Raw genomic sequence first — 19,952 nt, forward strand, 5'->3', positions numbered from 1 at the left:
TCACCATTCTCATTTTTAATGGGGTGGTTCTTTCTAGTCACAGGAGGGAAGAGGGACCATCAGGTAGCCAGAATCAGGGCATGGAGTCAGGGAGCCAGAGACCCCTTCCAGATAGTGCAATGGGACATGTAGATTTACAAAAGATTCCCACCCCCACAGCTTTTAATCAGTAGGGAAGCACTGCAATAATACCTCCCAGTACACAAAACTTAGATGTCATAGTGGAATTCCCCAGAACATAGGATTCACATTATTGAAAATAGTAACATTAGTTTTTTTTAAAAACACAGAGCTGAAAACATTAAAATAAATAAGAACTTTCTAGGGCCCTAAAGGCCCTAAGAGAAACAGATACATCCATTCTCAATAGCAGGAGCAGCTTGGAGGCTGGAGAAGTTCAGAGTCCTTGAGGTCCAAAGTGGGGTCCAGGGGAATCTGAGCCCCTTGAGATGAAGTCCATTAGCAGCCTGAGCCTTTTCAAGTCTTTTAGATTCACAGCAGCGACTCCGTTCGCCCTGCGGCATGAGGACCTCCTGGCTGACCTGGTCTCTCCCTCAGGTGGACAGCTGGTCCCTGGGTGTTCTCCTCTACATCCTGGTGCATGGCTCCATGCCCTTTGATGGGCAGGACCACAAGACGCTGATAAAACAGATCAGCAACAGGGCGTACCAGCAGCCTCCTAAACCCTCTGGTGAGTGAGGGATGTGGGCATTCTCACCCACACCCTCGGTGTCCTCTGCTAATTCCTGATGCAGGAATTAAACAGTGACAGGAAAGTGAAGCTTCCCCGGTGGCTCAGACTGTAAAGAATTTGCCTGCAAAGCTGGAGACTGGGGTTCGATCCCTGGGTCTGAAAGATCCCCTGGAGAAGGGAATGGCAACCCACTCCAGTATTCTTGCCTGGAGAACTCCATGGACTGAGGGAATTGTCTGCAATTGCAGCCTGGTGGGCTACAGTCCATGGGGCTGCAAAGAGTCAGACGTGACTGAGCTATTTTCACTTTCACTTTCCAGGTTTGGAGGATGGGAAGGGGGAGAGATCCTTTGAGGAAACAGAGGTTGTGTTCTCTTACTGCTCAGGTAAGTAAGGAAGGGCACACTCTAGGAGACCATTCCCAAGCCACCCCAGGGAAAACTGGGGGGGGGGGGCACATTCCAGTTTGAGTGGTTCTGTTAGGGGAAGCACATCGACTGGAACCGCCCACCCTGGCCAGGCACCATAGCAACCATTTGCTTGAGTTGTTTTATGACAAGAGATCCTGCTAAGGAACGCAGAACTAATAAGCCTCCACCAACTGGAAAAGTTCGGGAAAGGTCAAAAGGAGACACCACATGTCCGACCACCTCCCAGAATCCTTCTCTCTGGCATCCATCTTGGCTGAACAAGGCGTGCACCACCAGGAAGGACTCTGAGTCAGAATGATTGGCTTAAGACAACCCGGAAACTAATCCCATCACCATAAACCCCGAGACTGCGAGCCACTGGCAGAGCAGTCCTCCTGGGTTCTCTTACCCTCCTGCTCTCCACCCGGGTGCCTTTCCCAATAAAGTCTCTTGCTTTGTCAGCACATGTGTCTCCTCGGACAATTCATTTCCGAGTGTTAGACAAGAGCCCAGTTCCGGGCCCTGGAAGGGGCCCCCCTTCCTGCAACAGCTGGTGAATAAGGGAATGTGTATGTGAATGAAGAGCTTCCAGCCCCACCTTGGCAGGACGGCATCACACACAAACTTACTCTTTACAGGAGCTAGGCACTGATAGAGCGCCCTATCCAGCTTCCGTGGCCCTACTATGGGGAGAGCACAGGCGACCCTGTCCCCGCAGGAGGGCGGGCACCCAGCAGCGACCCTGGCCGGGCCTCCACGGCTCAGTGGCTGTGGCGCCAGCATCTGCTTAAGAAGTCCAGGAGTAAGAACTACACGGCCCAGACCCTCCAGGGGGACGCCGCCCCTCGTCCTGGTATGGGCGGCCTCAAGCTGCCAAAGGCATTCTCAAGAAGAAGGCGTCAACCCCCTCAGAGGGGGCAATGGGCAAGGCAACCTGGAAATTAACAGGCAACCTGGACTCGGCCACAGGCCTTCCTCGCTGCTTCTCTACTCATATCCCCTCTAGAGCTACCTTTTTGGTTCCACGGGGCTGAAGACGTTGAACCCTCAACGCACTTCACTTGCCCACTGCCCACATCCAGCCCTTCCCAGGGCTCAACTGAACCACCTCAGCCTTCTGGGCTGGGATGCGGGTCCTGGGAGGCAGGGAAGAAGGCAGTCTCCCCCTCAGGGTGCATCCAGCTGCATCTCAGAGCCTGCCCGCACGGGCAATGCCCACCCCGCCCCGCTTCAGCTGAGCTCCGAGCAGACCCTCAGTCCCTGCTGGCAGCCCTCTGTCCCCTCCGGGCAGTCCAGCAGGGAAAAGCAGCTAGTCCCCAGGGGGTCCTGCCTCCAGCGCCTCAGGCCTCGGCTTCCAGGGCCCTCCGAGGGGGGTGCCTCCAGCCCCATGAGGTCGTCCACAGACACACAGCCCCGCAGTGGGGGCTCAGGGAGCCGTTCGGGCAAGTCCAGCTGGTCAAAGGACTCAGAGGACAGGATGCTATCCTCACTCACGGCCCCTGAGGGGCGGCTGGCCCGGGCTGGAGGGTGTGGGGAGGTCAGTTCATCCAAAGAGCCGAAGGTGGCAGGGGCTGTGTGCTCCAGGGCCGCGTGCGAGAACTTGCCGTTGTGTTTGAGGATGCCCTTGCGGTGCGGCAGCCGCCCTGAGGCTGGCGGGGGCTTGGGCTCCACCGTATCCCCACTCACAAACACGTCCCCGGCATCCAAGAGCTCCCCAGACTCGCTGGGCTCAGGGGACGAGTAGTAACCGGACTCCCGCTGGCGTGCCTTCTTGAGGATGCCCTTCTTTGGGAGCAGCGGGCCAGCCTGGCCTGGGTTGGCGGGGTTGGGGCCGGGCTCAGGGTCCTCTCTCGCCCCCTCTGTGGGATTCGACGTCTTCTTCTTGAGAATGCCTTTCGGCAGCTTGAGGCCACCCTTCCCAGGGCGAGGGGAGGCGTCGGCGGCCGGGGCCCCCTGGAGGGTCTGGGCCATGGCGTTTTCCTTGCGGGACTTCTTGAGTGAGTGCTGGCGCTCCAGGCCGGGGGCAAGGCCCCTGCCACCCGGCGCCTGCTGCTTCAAGAAGCCGCAGACCTTGGCGCCGTTCTCCAGGAGGGGGCGGGAGGAGCGTCGCAGCCACTGAGCCACGGAGGCCCGGCCGGGGTCGCTGCCGGGGTGCCCGCCCTCGTGTGGGGCCCCCTGCTCCCCAACACGGGTGGCATAGCCCCAGTTGACCCACCAGTGGCTGGCCACATCCTCCAGGCTGGCCCGGCGGGTAGGGTTTACCATCAACAGCCACCGGATCAGGCCACAGGCATCTAGAAGGAGAGAGACAGAGGCTCCAGCTCCATAGTCACGAGCACGGCACCCACAGTGTCCCTCCCGGCTCACCCCACGGATGCTAAGATGGGGCTCCCTCCCAGGTCAGCTGTGCCCCCAGGCAGGCTCCCCAGCCTCCAGGGCCTCAGGACCATAGCCATGTTTATTACATGTGTGCTCCTTTGTTCCAATGAAATGCAGGCCTCTGGGGGGTGGGGCTTGCCGCTCAAGAATATACCAAGGTCCTCACACCCTTCTCACCTCATACATCGTACATGAAAGGACAAAAAGATTTCTAAGGACAAATGTAGTAGGAAATGAGACAACTGTGGCAAAGAGGATCTAAACTAGGCTTTAGGAAGCACCTCCCAAATAAGCATGCCCATAAAGGAAGATCCAGCCCCTCCATCCTGCAAGGAGACAGACACAGGAGGCAGAGAGATAAGAGCAGGAGGTGGGGTGGAAGGCACCTTCATCTTGAGTGGGTTGCCGTCTTCACTTGGAAAGTGAAAGTGAAAATAGCTCAGTCACGTTTAACTCTGCAACCCCATGGACTGTAGCCCACCAGGCTGCAATTGCAGACAATTCCCTCAGTCCATGGAGTTCTCCAGGCAAGAGTACTGGAGTGGGTTGCCATTCCCTTCTCCAGGGGATCTTTCAGATCCAGGGATTGAACCCCAGTCTCCAGCTTTGCAGGCAACTTCTTTACAGTCTGAGCCACCAGGGAAGCTTCACTTTCCTGTCACTGTTTAATTCCTGCATCAGGAATTAGCAGAGAACACCCAGGGTGTGGGTGAGAATGCCCACATCCCTCACTCACCAGAGGGCTTAGGAGGCTGCCGGTAAGCCCCATTGCTGATCTGTTTCACCAGCGTCTTGTGGTCCTGCCCATCAAAGGGCATGGAGCCATGCACCAGGATGTAGAGGAGAACACCCAGGGACCAGCTGTCCACCTGAGGGAGAGACCAGGTCAGCCATGAGGTCCTCATGCCGCAGGGCGAACCCAGAGCCCAGTGCATCCGAGGACCCAGGGGCAGAGAGGGCCATCCTGTAGAAGGGACTGAGATTCACGGAGAGAGGTGTTGTCATCTGCCTCAGCTTGGGGAGGCTGGCCGGGGGCCAGGAGAGGTAATGGGAATGCAGAAGGTGTGGGGCACAGAGCCAGGCTGTCAGGGGTCAGGGGCCTTCAGCTCTCATGCCAGTTTTGCTACTCCCAGCTACAGAACTGGCTAGGCACTGCTTTGGCGGGGAAGTGAGGCTTGCAATCTGAGAAAGGGAATCATTAGAAAACCAGCTCATCCCTCTCTCAAGATCTAAGCCGAGAGATTAGGAGGCGGCCAGGCACTCACCTCTGGTCCCGTGTAGGGCTTTCCATTGACGATCTCGGGCGAGGCGTAGAGCGGGCTCCCGCAGAATGTCTGCAGGAACTTGCCTTGGTGGTAGAGGTTGGAGAGGCCAAAGTCGGCGATCTGTAGGATTGGGTCAAACACGGACAGGGTCACGCCAAGGCCTGGACTGTTCTGTAGCTCCTGGTCTGCCCCTCTCCAGAGCACGAGGAGACACAGGCCCTGGCAGGAGCAAAGGGTGCCCATGACCCCTGCCCCATACTGGGCACCACCAACACAGCTCAGGCCCTGGAAGAAAGAGCCCCTCAGAGGCTGAGTCAGTGAGGCGTGCCTGGGCAGAGGTGAGGGGAGCCCCGGGTCCTCACTGTTCCCCTGGCCCTTTGCTCATACTGCACTCTACTCCACAGATGCTCACTCTGCCTACACACGTCCTACACACCCAGAAGGCCCACCTCCCCCAGGAAGCCTTCTACGGCCCTGCGATCTCCTCTTCCCATTGAGCCGTTACAGCTTCCAGTGGCTCACAGAAGCCCCAGCTTGTCAGTTCTGTCTCCTCATGCAGCCATGTCGATAAGCTGCCCTTGTGGACCACCTGCCCCCACCCCTCCTGCAGCTCCCAGCACAGCTATGACCCGTTGACGGGACTAACGGCCACTTAGTGACTGAAGGCAGGCTCTTGGTTGGAGGGGGAGAGACAGTGTCTCACATCAGCGCCGAGGACCTCAGAACACAGTCACCCCATGGGCTTGGGGTGCCCTTCCCAGCAAAGGGCTCATCTAGGCCCACATCCAGGCGGGAAAGTGGTGGGGGGACTGGGGTCAGCCCAGGAGACCTGAGAAGCCACAGTGAAGGCAGAGCAAAGATTAGGGCCATCGTCATGGCCCAGGAGAAGGGATCGTCCTACAGGACCTCCTGAGCCCTCTGATACTGGGGGTTTGAGGGCCCCCAAGCCCATCTTCTCGCTCCTCAGAGAGACCCTTCCCCCAACTCTCCTCAGACAGAGGCTGAGACCTATGCCCTTTTGCTCCCAGCCCTCCTCCCCAGCAGAGGGTCATGTGTGCCCAGGGTAGACAGGGGCTGTTTATGAACTCTGGCTCCTTCATTTATGGGTTTTATTGGCCTCTTATCAAGCAGTTACCTATTGACGCCCATAACGAGGCAGATGACTGGTACAGATGGGAAAGTTCAGGCCTGCCTGGATTATGTGTATTTATTGGCTCTGGCATCCCCCTCCCTGGTCAGCATCAAAGCGAGCCCCACCTACTCCAGGAATTGGAAAGGAGAATGAACTCAGGGCACCTCAGGGCACAGGTCAGGGGCCACTGGGGAAGAGGCTGTGGCCTGAATTCGGGAACATTCTGAGGAGGGTCCAAGTGCAGAGTCAGAGCCCTCCCAGGTGTCTGCAGGGCAAGCTCTTGCTCCCTGCCTCTTCCAGCCCTGAGATCCGAGCTTACCACCTCAACACGAACTTCTCAGACCTAAATTTAACTACTTAACTATGGGAATTCAGCAGCAGAAGGAAGCAGGAAGCTGCCGCTGGAGTGCTTGCTGTGGTGAAAGGTGCCAAAGGGCTGTTTAATTGTAGCAGATTAAAGTGCGCATGCATGCGTGTGTATGTGTGCATGCATCTGTGCATATGTGCAGGTGGGGCAAATGCAGGCCATGGCCTCTCCCTGCCAATCCTAAGGCTGTGAGCGAAACCAACCCTCGATCTAGACTCCTTCAGCCTTGTGACGTTGAGGGAGTTAGAAGACTTTGGTTCCAGCTGACCTTGCTAGCCATGGGACCTTGTGCAAGACACTCCTTATCGTGAGGCCTCAGTTTTCAACCCACAGAGGGAAGTGTTGAAATGGAGGACGGCTGAGGTCCTTACCAGTACTCAACTCCTTCTGCAACCCCCTAGAGACGTAAAGATGCTTAGCTGGAGCCAGTGCAGAAGGTCTGGCGAGGGGAAGGGGAGCAGTTTTAAACAAGAAGTGAGGCTCACCTTGATATTTCCGTTGGCATCCAAAAGGATATTCTCCAGCTTGAGATCCCGGTGGACAACCCCGTTCTGAAAGAGGGAGGGCAGGGGTCAGGGGAAGGCCATCAGGAGAGACGGACTTGAGGACCTATCCTGGACAGTGAGGAAGCGTCAAAGGGGGGTAAGCTCAGATAGGCAGGGAGCCCATCTTTACCGGTACAGGCACAACAAACCACAGGTCCTTCCAACCCCGGCCAAGAGACCTGAAGCCAGAGACGCCAACACTCCCTCCGCTGAGTGAAGAATTACCCCTCGCCTTGGCCTCCTCCCTGTGTGATCCCGGTGTCGCGGGGCCTCTCTGGGGAAGCCAGCCGCCGGGCCCGGGGACCGCCCCCTCGGCGCCAGCGGGCGCGCGCACCTGATGGCAATACTGCACGGCGGAGACGATCTGCCGGAAGAAGTGCCTGGCCTCGCGCTCGCTGAGGCGCTGCCGCTCGCTGATGTGGTCATACAGGTCGCCTCGGCTGGCGTACTCCATGACGATCACGATCCTGCTGCTGTTCTCAAACACTGGGGCAGAGGGGGGCAGCAGAGTCAGGCCTTTTGGAGGGCTCGCTCCCGCCAGGGGCCACACCCTCCCGGCCCCAAACCAGACGTCTGTAAGGGGGCGGGGAGGCTGCCCGCGGATGCTCCCAGCACCTTCCAGGAGCAATGAGTTCAGGCCAAAAGGACTGGCTCACCTCCCTCTCCTTGGAAGTTCAGGCTTCTGAGCATTCTTACAACTACCCTATGAATTCCGAGACATCACTGGATAAGAATGAAAAGTCAAGCTCCCTAGTTCAGAATTCAGTACTTTTTTGCTTGGGCAAATCTCTTCCAGATAGATCAGTAAAGACACAGGTTTGGGATTCGAATCCTGGCCCCATCACTTACAAGCTGGGTGACCATGGCAAGTTATTAAATCAGTGCGCCTCAGTTTCCTCATTTGAAGAGGGATAATGACAGCAATTTCATAGGGCTGGGGCGAGAAATAGATAAAAACAAGTGACAGCTCTTGGGCTGGCTGAGTGAGCTGGTGTGGAGCCTGACAAACAAGCCAGCATTCAATATATGGTCCCTATTGTTATAGTTATTATTAGCATCCTCATGTATAAACTTGAAAAATAATACCCAGAAGATCAGAAGAGGGATAAAAGCATATGAAAGTGGTTTGTAACCCACGGAGAGCTGAGACACTCATCACTCTTAACTTCTTTGATTTCCCGTCCAGAGTACTCAGGCCCGGGCCTTGTACACAGAAACAATCAATAAATATTTGATAATTAATTGACTGGCTGGGCTCCTGGCGGTCAGCCTATTCTAGCTGGCTCATCTCCACATATGGGAGGGGCCCACTTGCCACCACAGGCCTTGTCTGTCCTCCTGGAAAAGCAGGGAACGGCTGGTTCATCAAACTGGCCCTTCAGCTGGGTGTGTGTCAAAACATGCATGTCCATGACACCACATCTCTGTGTCAAGCGGGTCCTATGAGTCTGGCTTGCTCAGCCAACCCCAGAGCGATTCCTGTCTAGGCTGGGAGAAGGAGCTGAGAGAGGAGGCTACTGCCAGGGACAGTCCGAGCTCCCAGGCAGCTGGGTATCTGGCCAGGAAGACTGTGCTTTTCCCCAGGAGAGCACCGTGGCCCAGACTGCTGGGGCCTGCCTGGAGACTCCAACCCATGGGTCTCTACAACCCTGCAGGGTGTGTGTAAACTCTGTGCCACGGAACTGGGGGTCAGAAGCCAGCCAGGGCACATTCTGGAGAGCAGCTCTGTTAGAGGTCAGTTCCCAGGACTGGAGCTTTCTCCTTAGTCCAGATCTCTTGAAGTCTGTGGATGGGGATGGATCTGGGAGAGCTCTGCCAGTTACATAGTAACTATGATACCCCAACATCCCCTGACTCTGAAGGTGCAATACAGAACAGTTACATCCTAAGCTTCAAAGAACAGTTCCCAGACCTAGCTGGAGATACGGGTTGGGGGAAGATTTCACACACACACACACACACACCAACCACCAAGCTTAGCCTGGCTTAACCAATACTCTATCATCTGCCCACTCTCCCCTGGGGGGAGATACAATTAGCCTTCTCAGCCACTTGCTTGGCTTCCTCATGGGACAGGTTCAGGCCAGGGGACCATGGCAGTGTTCTGCTCTTAAGTCTTCTTCTAAACAGAACTTGAGAGAGGAGACCTCTCTTCCTCCCACCAGGAATATTCAGGCTGAGGGCAAAGCCACAGGCTTCCCTCCTCCCTCCTGCTGCTCCTGCCATTCCTCGCTTCCTAAGTGATATTATGTAAAGGCTGCCAGCAGACAGGCGTGTGTGGGAGGCTGCTCCCTGTCTTTCCCGCGTCACCATCTCTCGCTCACTTTGTTGTCTGGGTCACGGGGAGCAGGGCAGCTGGAGAGGAGAACCAGCACTGATGTCAGTGCAAGAAGAGGCTGAGAGATACGAGGACGGGTAGGAACCAGCCTCACGGCGGGAGTGATTCAGAGGATAGGAGGCCTGGCTCTTGAGACGCACAAAGAAAAATCACACCCACACGCCTGAGACAGGTGCAGGTCCTCCGTGTGTTTCAGCTGCCCCCACAGTGCCAAGGTTCTCACTGGGTTTGGGGAGGCAGTGTTTAAGTACAGAAAACCTAAGAACAAACATGCCTACAATCTGTGGAGTTCCTCTCTTGAGCTGAATACTTGGTGACATAAAATTTGATCTTTGCAACAACCTTGTGACGCAGGTGAGATTATCTCATTTTACAAAAGAGGAACTGAGACCCAGAGACTATATTAAATTAGTTGCCCAAGTCATATAGCAGGCTTCAGATCCAGCTCTTGCCCAAGCCTAAAGCCCGTGCCTTTTTTTACTCCTGTGTGTCATCTGTTCTGACTGCGCATGTGCACGCACACACACTCTCAGCTTCAAATGCTCTGCCTCTGTACCTTCGTGGATGGCAATGATGTGGGGGTGGTTGAGTGATGACATGATCTCAATCTCTCGCCGAATGTGCATCAGATCTTGCTCATCTTTGATTTTGTCTTTCCGGATTGACTTGATGGCCACCTGGGAACAGAGGATGCAGGAGGGTGAGGAGAAAGTCCTGGCAGGCAAAGGCATCCCTGAGGACACTCTGGGGGAGCCCTGACCCTGGTGATCTGCCTCCAGCTGCTACAAAGGCCATAGATTGCAGCCAGCGAAGCCTCTCCACACTTCACTGGGGCAGGCATCAGAGAGGCTAGAGAGAATCTTCTCTGGCGAAGATTCTTGCCTGGGTTGGATGCAGTTTATGTAGCAGGAATGAGGATAAGTCAATCACCTCACTTGGAGTACGGATAGGTGAAGACGGTAGGTAACAACGTGTACTTGTAAGGCTGATACTTCATGATTCAAAGCAAATTTATCTTGCTCCACCACGAGGAAAGGACTGGGCCTCTTTTGCTCCCCACTGGGTGGTGAGCACAACGCCTGGCACACAGCAGGCACTGAATAGCCATTTGTTGCAGCTGTCACTGAGCTGGCCCTCTCAAGCAGCCTGAGAGGCAGGCGCCGGAAGCACCCCCATCCGCATTTCCAGGTGAGGAAGTGCGTTCCTAGAGAGGCTGTTTCCTTCCTGTTCAGCGTCACACAGGCACTCACTGGCAGACTGGCTTGCACTGTTGACCCACGTCTGATACTTCTTCCACCACAGTCCTCTAATTTGCTACAAACAGTCTCCAGCTAAAAGGTGGGAAACAACCCAGAGGTCTGTTAACGGATGACTGATCAGACAAGATATGGTATGTTCACACAATGGGAGAATGAAGTACCAATAAATATGTGCCCAACACGGACGGACCCGGAAAGCATGCTCAAAGAAGCCAGACACACAGGGACCAATGCTGCATGACTGTACTCATCTGAGTCACTAGGACAGACAAACGCACTAGAGAGAGGAGGAGGCTGGTTACCAGGGGTGGGGGTGCGGGGGCGACGGGCAGTTATTGCCTAGTGGATACCGAGCTTCCATTTGAGATGACGAAAAGGTTTTGGAAGTGCATAGTGATAATGATGTACAGCACCGTGAATGTACTGAATTGTACACTTAAAATGATGACAATGGTAAATTTCATATATGTCTTACCTCACATACAAAAGTGAAGTCGCTCAGTTGTGTCTGACTTTTTGCGACCCCATGGACTGTAGCCCACCAGGTTCCTCCGTCCAGGGGATTTTCCAGGCAGGAGAACTGGAGTGAGTTGCCATTTCCTTCTCCAGGGGATCTTCCCAACCCAGGGACTGAACCCAGGTCTCCCACATTGTAGGCAGACGCTTTACCGTCTGCACCACCAGGGAAGTCCCCGCTTACAAAAAGATCACCCAAAAAAGTTATGAAAATAGTACTAGCCTTTTCAGTCCAGGTGAATAGTAAGGTCTCTCCCCCAGCAACAAACCACCAAAGAGTTAAACAGAGTCCTCTGAGCTTTCCTATCTTGTCTGTAAAGGTGAACATTCCATATAAGGATTAAACTCTGCCTGGTACGTGTGGTGGGTTCAGGAAGGGTGGAGTGAGGCAGAGGAAATGGAGAAAGAACTGCCAAGAAGCCGCTTCAGCACAGCTCTTAGACACAGAGGGGTCCGGGCCTCTGTCCCGCCACGCGGAGCAGGGTGACAGAGGAACAGCGTGTGTGGAGCGCGGGCAGTCGGCGAACCGGCCCTCCAGGCTCTGCTGTCCTCCCGCGGCCTCGGAGCTCCGAGAGCAACGGGCTGCACTAAGGGAGGATGTATGCCATGCTCTCCTCTGCTTCTGGGAAACGGCCGTATACATGCCACGGGCCGCGGGAGTCGGCCACGCGGGCGCCAGGGCCGGGGAGGGTGAGGTGTCACGGACGCGGGCCCTGACAGCTCCTGTCCCAGGGCACGAAGGGCAAACACGAGCCTCCCCCTTCCCCGGAGCCTGGCGGGCTGTAAGAAACCTGCGGAAAACGGCCCCTAGGTCCTTCCCCGGGAGAGTTTGCCGCCCCTCCAGGTTCAAAAGGAGCCCGCGGGCCGGCCGCCCACCCCCTTTCCCAGGGCTCCGGGCAGACAAAGGCTTCCTGCTTCCGACGCGCCCGCGGGGCTGTGTCCCCTCAGCCAGGAATGCGGAACCGCCGTAATCCGCAGAGACGCGCTCACAATGGCCGGTCACCCCAGCAACGGGCCAGGGACGGCGTCCCCGAGAGAGGGGCGGCCGGGGAGCGGGGCCGCGGCCCGCGAGAGGGGCGGCCGGGCGGGCGCGGACAATGGCGGCGCGAGGGGCGGTCGCCATGGCGCCTTCTGCCCACGCCCTCGCAGGGGCCCCGCTGCAGCTGCCGGGCGGCTGCGCCTCAGCTTCTCCTCACGCCCTCCACCCCTCCTGCTCCAAACGACCCCAAGGAGCCAGCGGAGCAGAAAAATCCCCGGCTTAGAACTGGACAGGGGCTGGGGATGGGGGAAGGGGCTTAAATCCTCCTCCAACTACGGGGCTTCAACCTGCAGCTTGGTTCCTCATCACCTCTCCTATACCCTTTTTCTCCCCCTGAAGGGGAGATATTATGGACTAGTTCTTTTCTCTTTAAATTCTTTGTTTTAAAAATCAGGTAATACCGTGAGCTCTTCAGAAAAAGGGCCATAAATTGAATCTATTTATGTAAAAGGAAAATCACATATAAATCACATACTTATATAATGAAACAAATACTTGAGAATTTAAGATACATATTCAAGACCTAGGCATATCTCAGATGTACAACTGTACAAACATATACACAAACATATACAATGAGCAAATCACTGTAGGCAGGGTCAGAGCTCTAAAGAAGACAGGCAGAACAGAAGAGAGGTCTCAAAAACTAGAGGGCCCTGAGGGGTGCTAGGAGGAGTCACTGCATGGGTAGAGGGTGTACAAGTTGAATCCTGAAATCCATTCTGGAAGCCTACGATTAAAACCAGAATTGTTAATCCTCCATGGACAGTTCCATCCCCCTGCCGGCTCATGCTCTGGTCTCAGGGGGCAAGGTAAAGGTCCCTCCCGCCATTATCTATACTAGGTCTTAGGAGACCACAGTTTGGCTGGCACTTCCCAGGAAGGAAACAGGTTAGGTCATTCCTCAAGCAAGTGACAGACAAGAAAGGCAATGTGTCACTGCCCGGGTGGGCTTGGGGCACTTCCCCCACCCACCCTAGCCCCACCAGACAGGCCTCTAACTGCTGGAGAGCCTGTCAAAGTATATGAGATATACCAACAGCTCAGGCTTAGAAGGAGCTCAGCATACAGAAAACACTCAACTGTTTACTGCTGAACACAAATCACAAATAAATATTTATTGGTTAAGTTGCTGGGCTGATCCCTGGGACCGATGGGACCAGTGCCCAAAAAAGATTTTCTGCCCTTTTGGTGAGGCATGGGTGGAGTCAACCTTGTTTACTAGAACTCATTTCGAGGGACCTTTGTTCTTATATGCAAGATAGTTGAGCAACCACTCTCTAGAATTAAAATATAGTGACCAGAGTAAAGGAAGAGAAAGATAGTTGCTGAATGGATCACCCAGAGACAGGAAAGCCACCTGCGTATGGACAATCCTGGTTCATCCTATGTAATTAATAGTGCCCTTTTTACTCTCTGAAGTATTCAGGCTGAGATGTTATATTACATGGCCACCCTACTCAGAAGGGCCAGGAAACTGAAACACAATAATGACAATATAAATGTGAACATTAGATCAGTGGAGGGGTGCCAAGAGCCCAGGTATCTAATCTTTATTTGCCCCTTTGGAGCTATGCAACTCAAGACAAGTCACTTAAATGATCTAGTTAACTGGTCTGGCTAGTTTTAATGTCCTCATCTGAAAAATAAAAGGGCATTTATTCTCCAAACATTTGCTGAACGCCTACTACATGTCTGGCACTATGGTAGGTATTGGATTCAGACAAAAACCAGACAGTCCCTGCACCAGGCCTTGATCCAGTCAAGTGTGATTGAGATCCCTGCCTGCCCAGGGGCTCCAAGAGCACTGGAGAGCTTTGCCTGGAGGAGCAAGGCGAGTCACCCCTGGGAGAAAACTTCGTTTTAGATCTTGAAGGAAGAGTGGGGTTTACCAAGCCAAGGCACATAGGCTTTTGGAGGGGGGCAACAAGGGCATTCCAAGCAGAGAGAAAGGTTTAAGAACACACCAGAAAGAAAGGAAAGGAACTATTCATGAATTTGCACACTAGGATCTCTAAGCTTGCTTCTAAACTTCAGCATTTTCTGTTGAGCTTCTTTAGAAATGGGTCACCTGCTACCATGCCAGGAAGGTGCTGGCCAAGGATTGTTATAATGGGCTTATTCAGAGGCCCCATGCCATAACCGTGTTAACCTGCCTGAGCAAAATTCCTATTGATACCAGCCCAGTGATTTTCTTGATTCTGTGGCCCTGCCTGCCTGAAAGGCAGCATGGCTAATTCCCCATCCCATTTTGCAAATGCAAACACTGAAGTCCAGAAAGGTGACTCTTCCCAGGTTCCTCAAGAAGGCCAGGCTGTCAGGATCCAAGATGGAGGGTTGCTGCGTGAAGAAGCTACCATCTCAGAAGACAAAAGGTCCTTACAGATGCTCTGGCCTGCCTTCAACCCCTGGAGAAGGGAATGCCCTACACCCTGCCTTGGGCCGGGCTGTGCAGTACCACCAGCCACCATCAACCAACTTACAGACAGACAAACAAACATGTTGGACAGACGGGTGCTGAGGTCAATTGGTTAAACACTGCCTTCTCTCCTTCTAATCCCCACAGGAACTCAGATCAAGAATAATATGCATTCCCGGAGAGGATGGCAGAAAGATCTTAGAAAAAGATGACCTACAGGTACTGGCTGCAGATGACAAGAGAGAGGGTACAAGCTGGGCATCTCTGGTCATAGCTATCACCCAGAGTTGGAGCCATGATCCTTGACTCCTTTTTGGCCTTTCACGGAGCAGCTGCCTCTGAGAGGCAGGGTGAGGAGCTGGAGGATGACCCATTTAGATTACAGAGGAGAAGCTGGGCTGGGCTGGCAGAGTGGGGATAGGCCTGGGGGTGGCTCACCATCCCACCAAGCCTTCCAGAGAACCAGGCAGGGACCAGGAGTGGGTTCTGAGGGGAAGGGCGCCACCTCCCCTACATTCCATGCTGTGCCCACCCCTCCTTTGCCACCCTCCGGCCCGTTCTGCTAGGCAAGGCGCTTCCCTGCCCAGCCCTCCTGCACAGCTTGGCCAAAGCCCAGGAACAGGAGTCACCTGCAGCCAAAGTCTCTCCCCCAGCCCTGAGCAGGCAGGTGCAGCAGGAGCTGGGAGGGCAGCATCGCACAGAAGAGGCCGCTGGCAGCTGGCCAGGTGGGAGCCCTTCTCTGGATCAGGGGCTAAAGGAGAGACTGGGACTCTGAACAAGGCAGAGACCAAAGGGCTTAAGAAAGTCGAGCACAAGCCATTCTCTGCCTCAGGGCAGGACAGACCCAGGATGGAGGGACTCCCCCTTCCCTAGGAGAGGGAGAGGAGGACCGTGACAAAGCCGGCCTTGCTAGGGTAACACTACTGTGTGTGTCGGCTACTGTGCTGACATGCATATTACCTTATTTAATCCTAGGAGAACCCCATGAGGCAGGAATTATTATAATCCCCACTTTACAGATGAGGAAACTGAGATACAGAGAGGTCCCACAGCTCGGAAGCAGCAGAGCTGGGATTTTGAATGCTTGCACCCTGATGCTGAGCTGAGCAGTTTTCCTGACAAAGAAAAAGCCTCGAATGTAGGGTGGTTCACCCACTCAGGATCCCTGGGCGCAGGCAGTGAGGACGCGGGGGTGGGGGTTGTTCCCAAAGACTCCTCCCATACTGTGTGTGCCTGGAGCTCTGGGAAGGGCAGCTGGAGCTCGCTGCTGGAATGACAGAGCAAACTGAGGCAAGCCCGGGCTCAACCCAGAGCCAGCTCCCAGTCCAAGACTCAGTCCTGCTCATCTCGCACTGGGTGGTCAAGTCAGGAGCCGATGTTGCAGGCGTGCCACTAACCAGGCCCAGGACATGTCACCTGCCCTCCCTGGGCTTCAGTTTCCCCATCTGTCAATGAAGGAATCAGACCATCTCGGTCATGTTCAAACATTTTGAATTCCCACACAACAATCCAATATATAAATGAGACAGAAGCTCCCCTGGCCCAGATCACTCTCCTCTTGGACTCCCCTCTGCTCTGCTTGCGCAGATAAGAACTCTATGCAGACCACCCTAACAGCTGCGGTGGCCTCCACCATTCCAGGCACCCAGCAGGTGCTTTTCTTCCTGCGGGAGGGCGTAGGTCAGGAGAGCTAGGAGAGTCACAGGAGGAAATATCATGTGGATACTAGGAATGTACTCAGAGCTAGAAGATCCAGAGCAAATATTTATTTTTCCTTTAATGTCCTCCTGGAGTAGCCCTTAGTCCTGCCCACCTGCCCCTCCCCCCAGACAATCCCATCAGGCCCCTGAGAATCCCATCAGACAGGCTGGGAATTGGGAATGGGGCGGAAGTCACCCAGCAGGCTTTCTTCTGACCCTCTTCCCCAAAGACCTTGGTTCATTTTGGGGGAGGTTGTGGGCTGCCCCCACAACTCCTTTCCTGGGGCACCAGGTCGGTCTCTCTTCAGGGAGGACAGTGAAGAGACAGGAGTGGGGTGCAGTGGAGAAGAGGATTCCTCTCCAGAATTTAGAGAAATCAGAGTTTAGCAGTGTGCAGAACTGCTCTCCCAGGAGGACGGAGGCCCTGAGCAAACTCCCAGCAGAAGTACAGGGTGATCTATGGATCAGGGAGCAGGTCCCATTCCTACTCATCTTGGCTCCCTGGAGACAACAAGAGACTCGAAGCCAGGGAGCACCTTCTGAATTCTCTGTTCTGATGTAATAAGAGCTGGGATCTCTGCCTACAGCCACTGAGGTTTGCAAACTGAAAGCTGGTTTATCTCATTCCAGAATCAATGATCTCTCCCTTTATCTCTTACACACACACACACCCCATACACACGCAGTGACCCAGGTCAAGAGCTTAATGGGATTTCTGAATTTCAGTCTCAGTTTCTGGCGCCCCCCCCCCCCCCCCAACCATCCAGTCTGCCGGCCAACAAGAGGTATGAGCCACAAACCACAAGAAGCTATTTTTCAGCTGAGCCCCTAACAAAGCCTGGGTCCAGCAGTCTCAAGCCTGGAGGCTTATTGGGCCGTCACACTTTATAAAAAGAGAAAGAAAAGGAAAGTCAGGAAGTACATGATTGCCCAATAGCTGTAACCTGGCAGTGGGCACCTGGGGACTGTGCCAGGCGTTAGCAGGAAAAACATACTCGGTTCTATTGATGGGGCCATAATCCACTCCCTTTCCCCAGCATCCACTCTCCTTCACCAATGAAATGACTTCCTGAATTTCAAACTAGCTACTGGCTGCAAAAGCAAACAATCTGGGGAGGTGACTTGCTGCCAGAGCCAATAGGCAAACCAAGGCCAAGCATACATGTACATCTCATAACCAGCACCCAACTGGATTTGGCAAAACAATCCCTAAACCACCTGCTTTTAAAAGGCCTCTTAAAATACAGATTATTTAGGGACTTCACTGGTGGCTCAGATGCTAAAGAGTCTGTCTGCAATGCGGGAGGCCTGGATTCGATCCCTGGGTTGGGAATATCCCCTGGAGAAGGAAATAGCAACCTACTCCAGTATTCTTGCCTGGAAAATCCCACGGATGGAGGAGCTTGGCAGGCTAAAGTCCATGGGGTCACAAAGAGTCAGACATGACTGAGCCACTAACACTTTCACTTTCGACCTTTCTGGAAGTTCAGTGGTTAAGACTTGGTGCTTCCACTGTAGGGGCACGGGTTTGATCCCCGATCCCACATACTGCACAGTGTGGCCAAAAAAAATTCAGAGTATTTGGCCCCATCCCAGATCTTCAGAATGAAACCCTCCCCGTGCGGAACCAGAGAAGCGGTTTCAATAAGCACCCAGGTGATTCCAATGTACATTGAACTCAAGTTAGGGAACCACTGTTAACTTCTGCAAACTTGCCATCCTTTTAGGGCTGGTCTTTCCAAATATAAATATCAGTTCTCATTGCGGGTTCTATTGTCAGAAAACAATTTACTTATTTATTTTTATTGTCAGAAAACAATTTAAATTCTTATTTGTATCTCATTCAATCATCATAGAAACTCTGAGGGAGCCCATATTTTCTTCATTTTTGCAAAAGGAGAAACTGAGGGTACAGAGAAAATAAACTGCATAAGGTCCTACACATTAAAGGACTCCCCCGGTGACTTGGTAGTAAAGAATTCATCTGCAATGCAGGACATGCGGGTTTGATCCCTGGGTCGGGAAAATTCCCTGGAGAGTGAAATGGCAAACCATTCTAGTATTCTTGCCTGGACAGTCCCATGGACATGGGAGCCTGGTGGGCTATACAGTCAATAGTGTCACAAAAGAGTTGGACATGACTGAGCAACTAACAACAACCCACAGATTACTACTACTATACACACCTACATCCCAAATGAACAGGACACGTCCCTGAAAAGGCCCCAAATCCAAAGGTATCTTTCACCAGAGCCTGGTTTCACATTTATCAGAATTAAAAACACATCATAATAAAACTTTGAATGTCAGAGCTGGCAAGGACCTAAATGTCAAACCCACCCAAGACCCTCAGGAGGTAGGGATATCTCCATAGTCACCTGGGCTGCCAAACTACCAAAACTGAACTGAGAAACTGGTCGCCTCATTTCTTTATTTACTCGGCTACACATAGGCACTACTCCCCTACTAAGATCAAGTGCGTTTTACTTCCTCTTCCCATGCTACTCCACTGGATAGTCTGTTACAAACAAAATCCCACTAAAGTCTCATCTCTAGGGAGCCTCCTCACCCTGCCTCACTTTGGAAACCATCACTTGCTGACCAGTTGTTGGGGTTCTCAGGTCCACGACCATTGTCCCTACACTCATGGACAGACAAATGTACAGAGAACACCATCAGCGCGCGCGCACACACACACACACACGAAGACTGAAGGCGGGCAACCCCACCAAGCAGGGCTCTGGCCCCCGGCCCACCCTCCGCCCCCCACCGGCGTGGCCGAGCCCGGAGCCCGCCGGGCGGCGCCGCTGAGGGCGCAGCACTCACCAGGCGCCCGGAGCTCTCCCGCGCCTTCTTCACCTTCCCGTAAGTCCCCTTGCCCAGAGTCTCCAGGAACTCGTAGCGGTGTCGCAGGTTGTGCTTGTGGTGGTGCCGTTTCACCGCCTGCTTCTTCATCAGGGGCTTGGGCGACTTGAGAAGCCCGTCGGCCAGGGGCCGGACCAGCTCGGCGGCCAGCGCGGCAGTGGCCGAGGGCGCAGGGCCGAGGCGCCGGGGGAAAGGCAAGGACTCCATGGGCATACGGCTGGCGCGGGCGGAGGGGGATCGGCGGCGCAGCAAACCCGGGGACCCGGACACCTGTATAGCTCTCGCCCGGGAACCCACGGTTGCACCTGCGCTCGCGAGCCGGCGCGGACCTGCAAGCGGTTATGAACTCCCGGAGCCCGAGGGCGGGCCACGCCCCCCGGCGCCCATTGGTCGGGCCGCCCGGAGCGCGTGACCAGGGCCGCTGGCATTGGCTCCTCCCGCGCGGCGAGGAGAGTGACAGTGAAGCCCCGCCCACCGGGCTCCGGTGGGGCTTGCAGGGGAAGGGGCGCGCGGGGCGGCGGCTGGGGCGGAGTGGGCTGCGGTCGGTGCCGCCGGCACCCAGAAGCTTGGAGAGCCCCTGCACAGCTCTCTGCCTCTCAGAGGCTCTTGGTCCTGCCTCGAGCCACCTGTTGTCCTTTCACCGTGCTGTTCTGAGTTGGCAAGAGGCAAACCGACAATGATACAGTTCCCCAAAGATTTCTCCATCCTGAGTAATTTGCTTCTCCCAAGTCAAAATCCATAAAGTCACTCGACCACTTCTTGGAGATCATAAGGAGGAAAAAAGGGATGGATTGGAATGGAGGCAAACTCTCAAGTTGGAAGGCTAGGGGAGAGCCCTTTCAGGGTTCTGAGTTCTTCCGCCTTCAGTCGGATCAACCTTAACTGTATCCCAGACATGCAGTTCTGGGACGTTCCTAATAAGGCTTCTAAGGTTGAGTGAGTTCCTCAGGATGTGGTAGAACTGATGAAGCAGGGGAAGGAGGTAGAGCCAATGGGAAACATCCATTCATTAAAAAATATATTA

At 54.4% G+C, this 19,952-nt stretch overlaps 1 protein-coding gene across 1 annotated transcript; it reads right to left on the minus strand.

Moving 5' to 3' along the window:
* Nucleotides 1-1,528: 1,528 nt before the first annotated feature.
* NUAK2 (NUAK family kinase 2) lies at nucleotides 1,529-19,274 on the minus strand. The gene is made up of 7 exons (XM_043924000.1): nucleotides 18,890-19,274; nucleotides 9,687-9,807; nucleotides 7,127-7,278; nucleotides 6,733-6,798; nucleotides 4,749-4,868; nucleotides 4,220-4,352; nucleotides 1,529-3,398 (listed from the first exon to the last, which is right to left on the minus strand). Exons 1-7 carry the CDS (start codon nucleotides 19,139-19,141, stop codon nucleotides 2,335-2,337), a joined length of 1,908 nt encoding a protein of 635 aa, XP_043779935.1. The 5' UTR covers nucleotides 19,142-19,274; the 3' UTR covers nucleotides 1,529-2,334.
* Nucleotides 19,275-19,952: the final 678 nt, after the last annotated feature.

Source organism: Cervus elaphus, chromosome 14 (assembly GCF_910594005.1).
Source record: "Cervus elaphus chromosome 14, mCerEla1.1, whole genome shotgun sequence".
Taxonomy (NCBI): domain Eukaryota; kingdom Metazoa; phylum Chordata; class Mammalia; order Artiodactyla; family Cervidae; genus Cervus; species Cervus elaphus.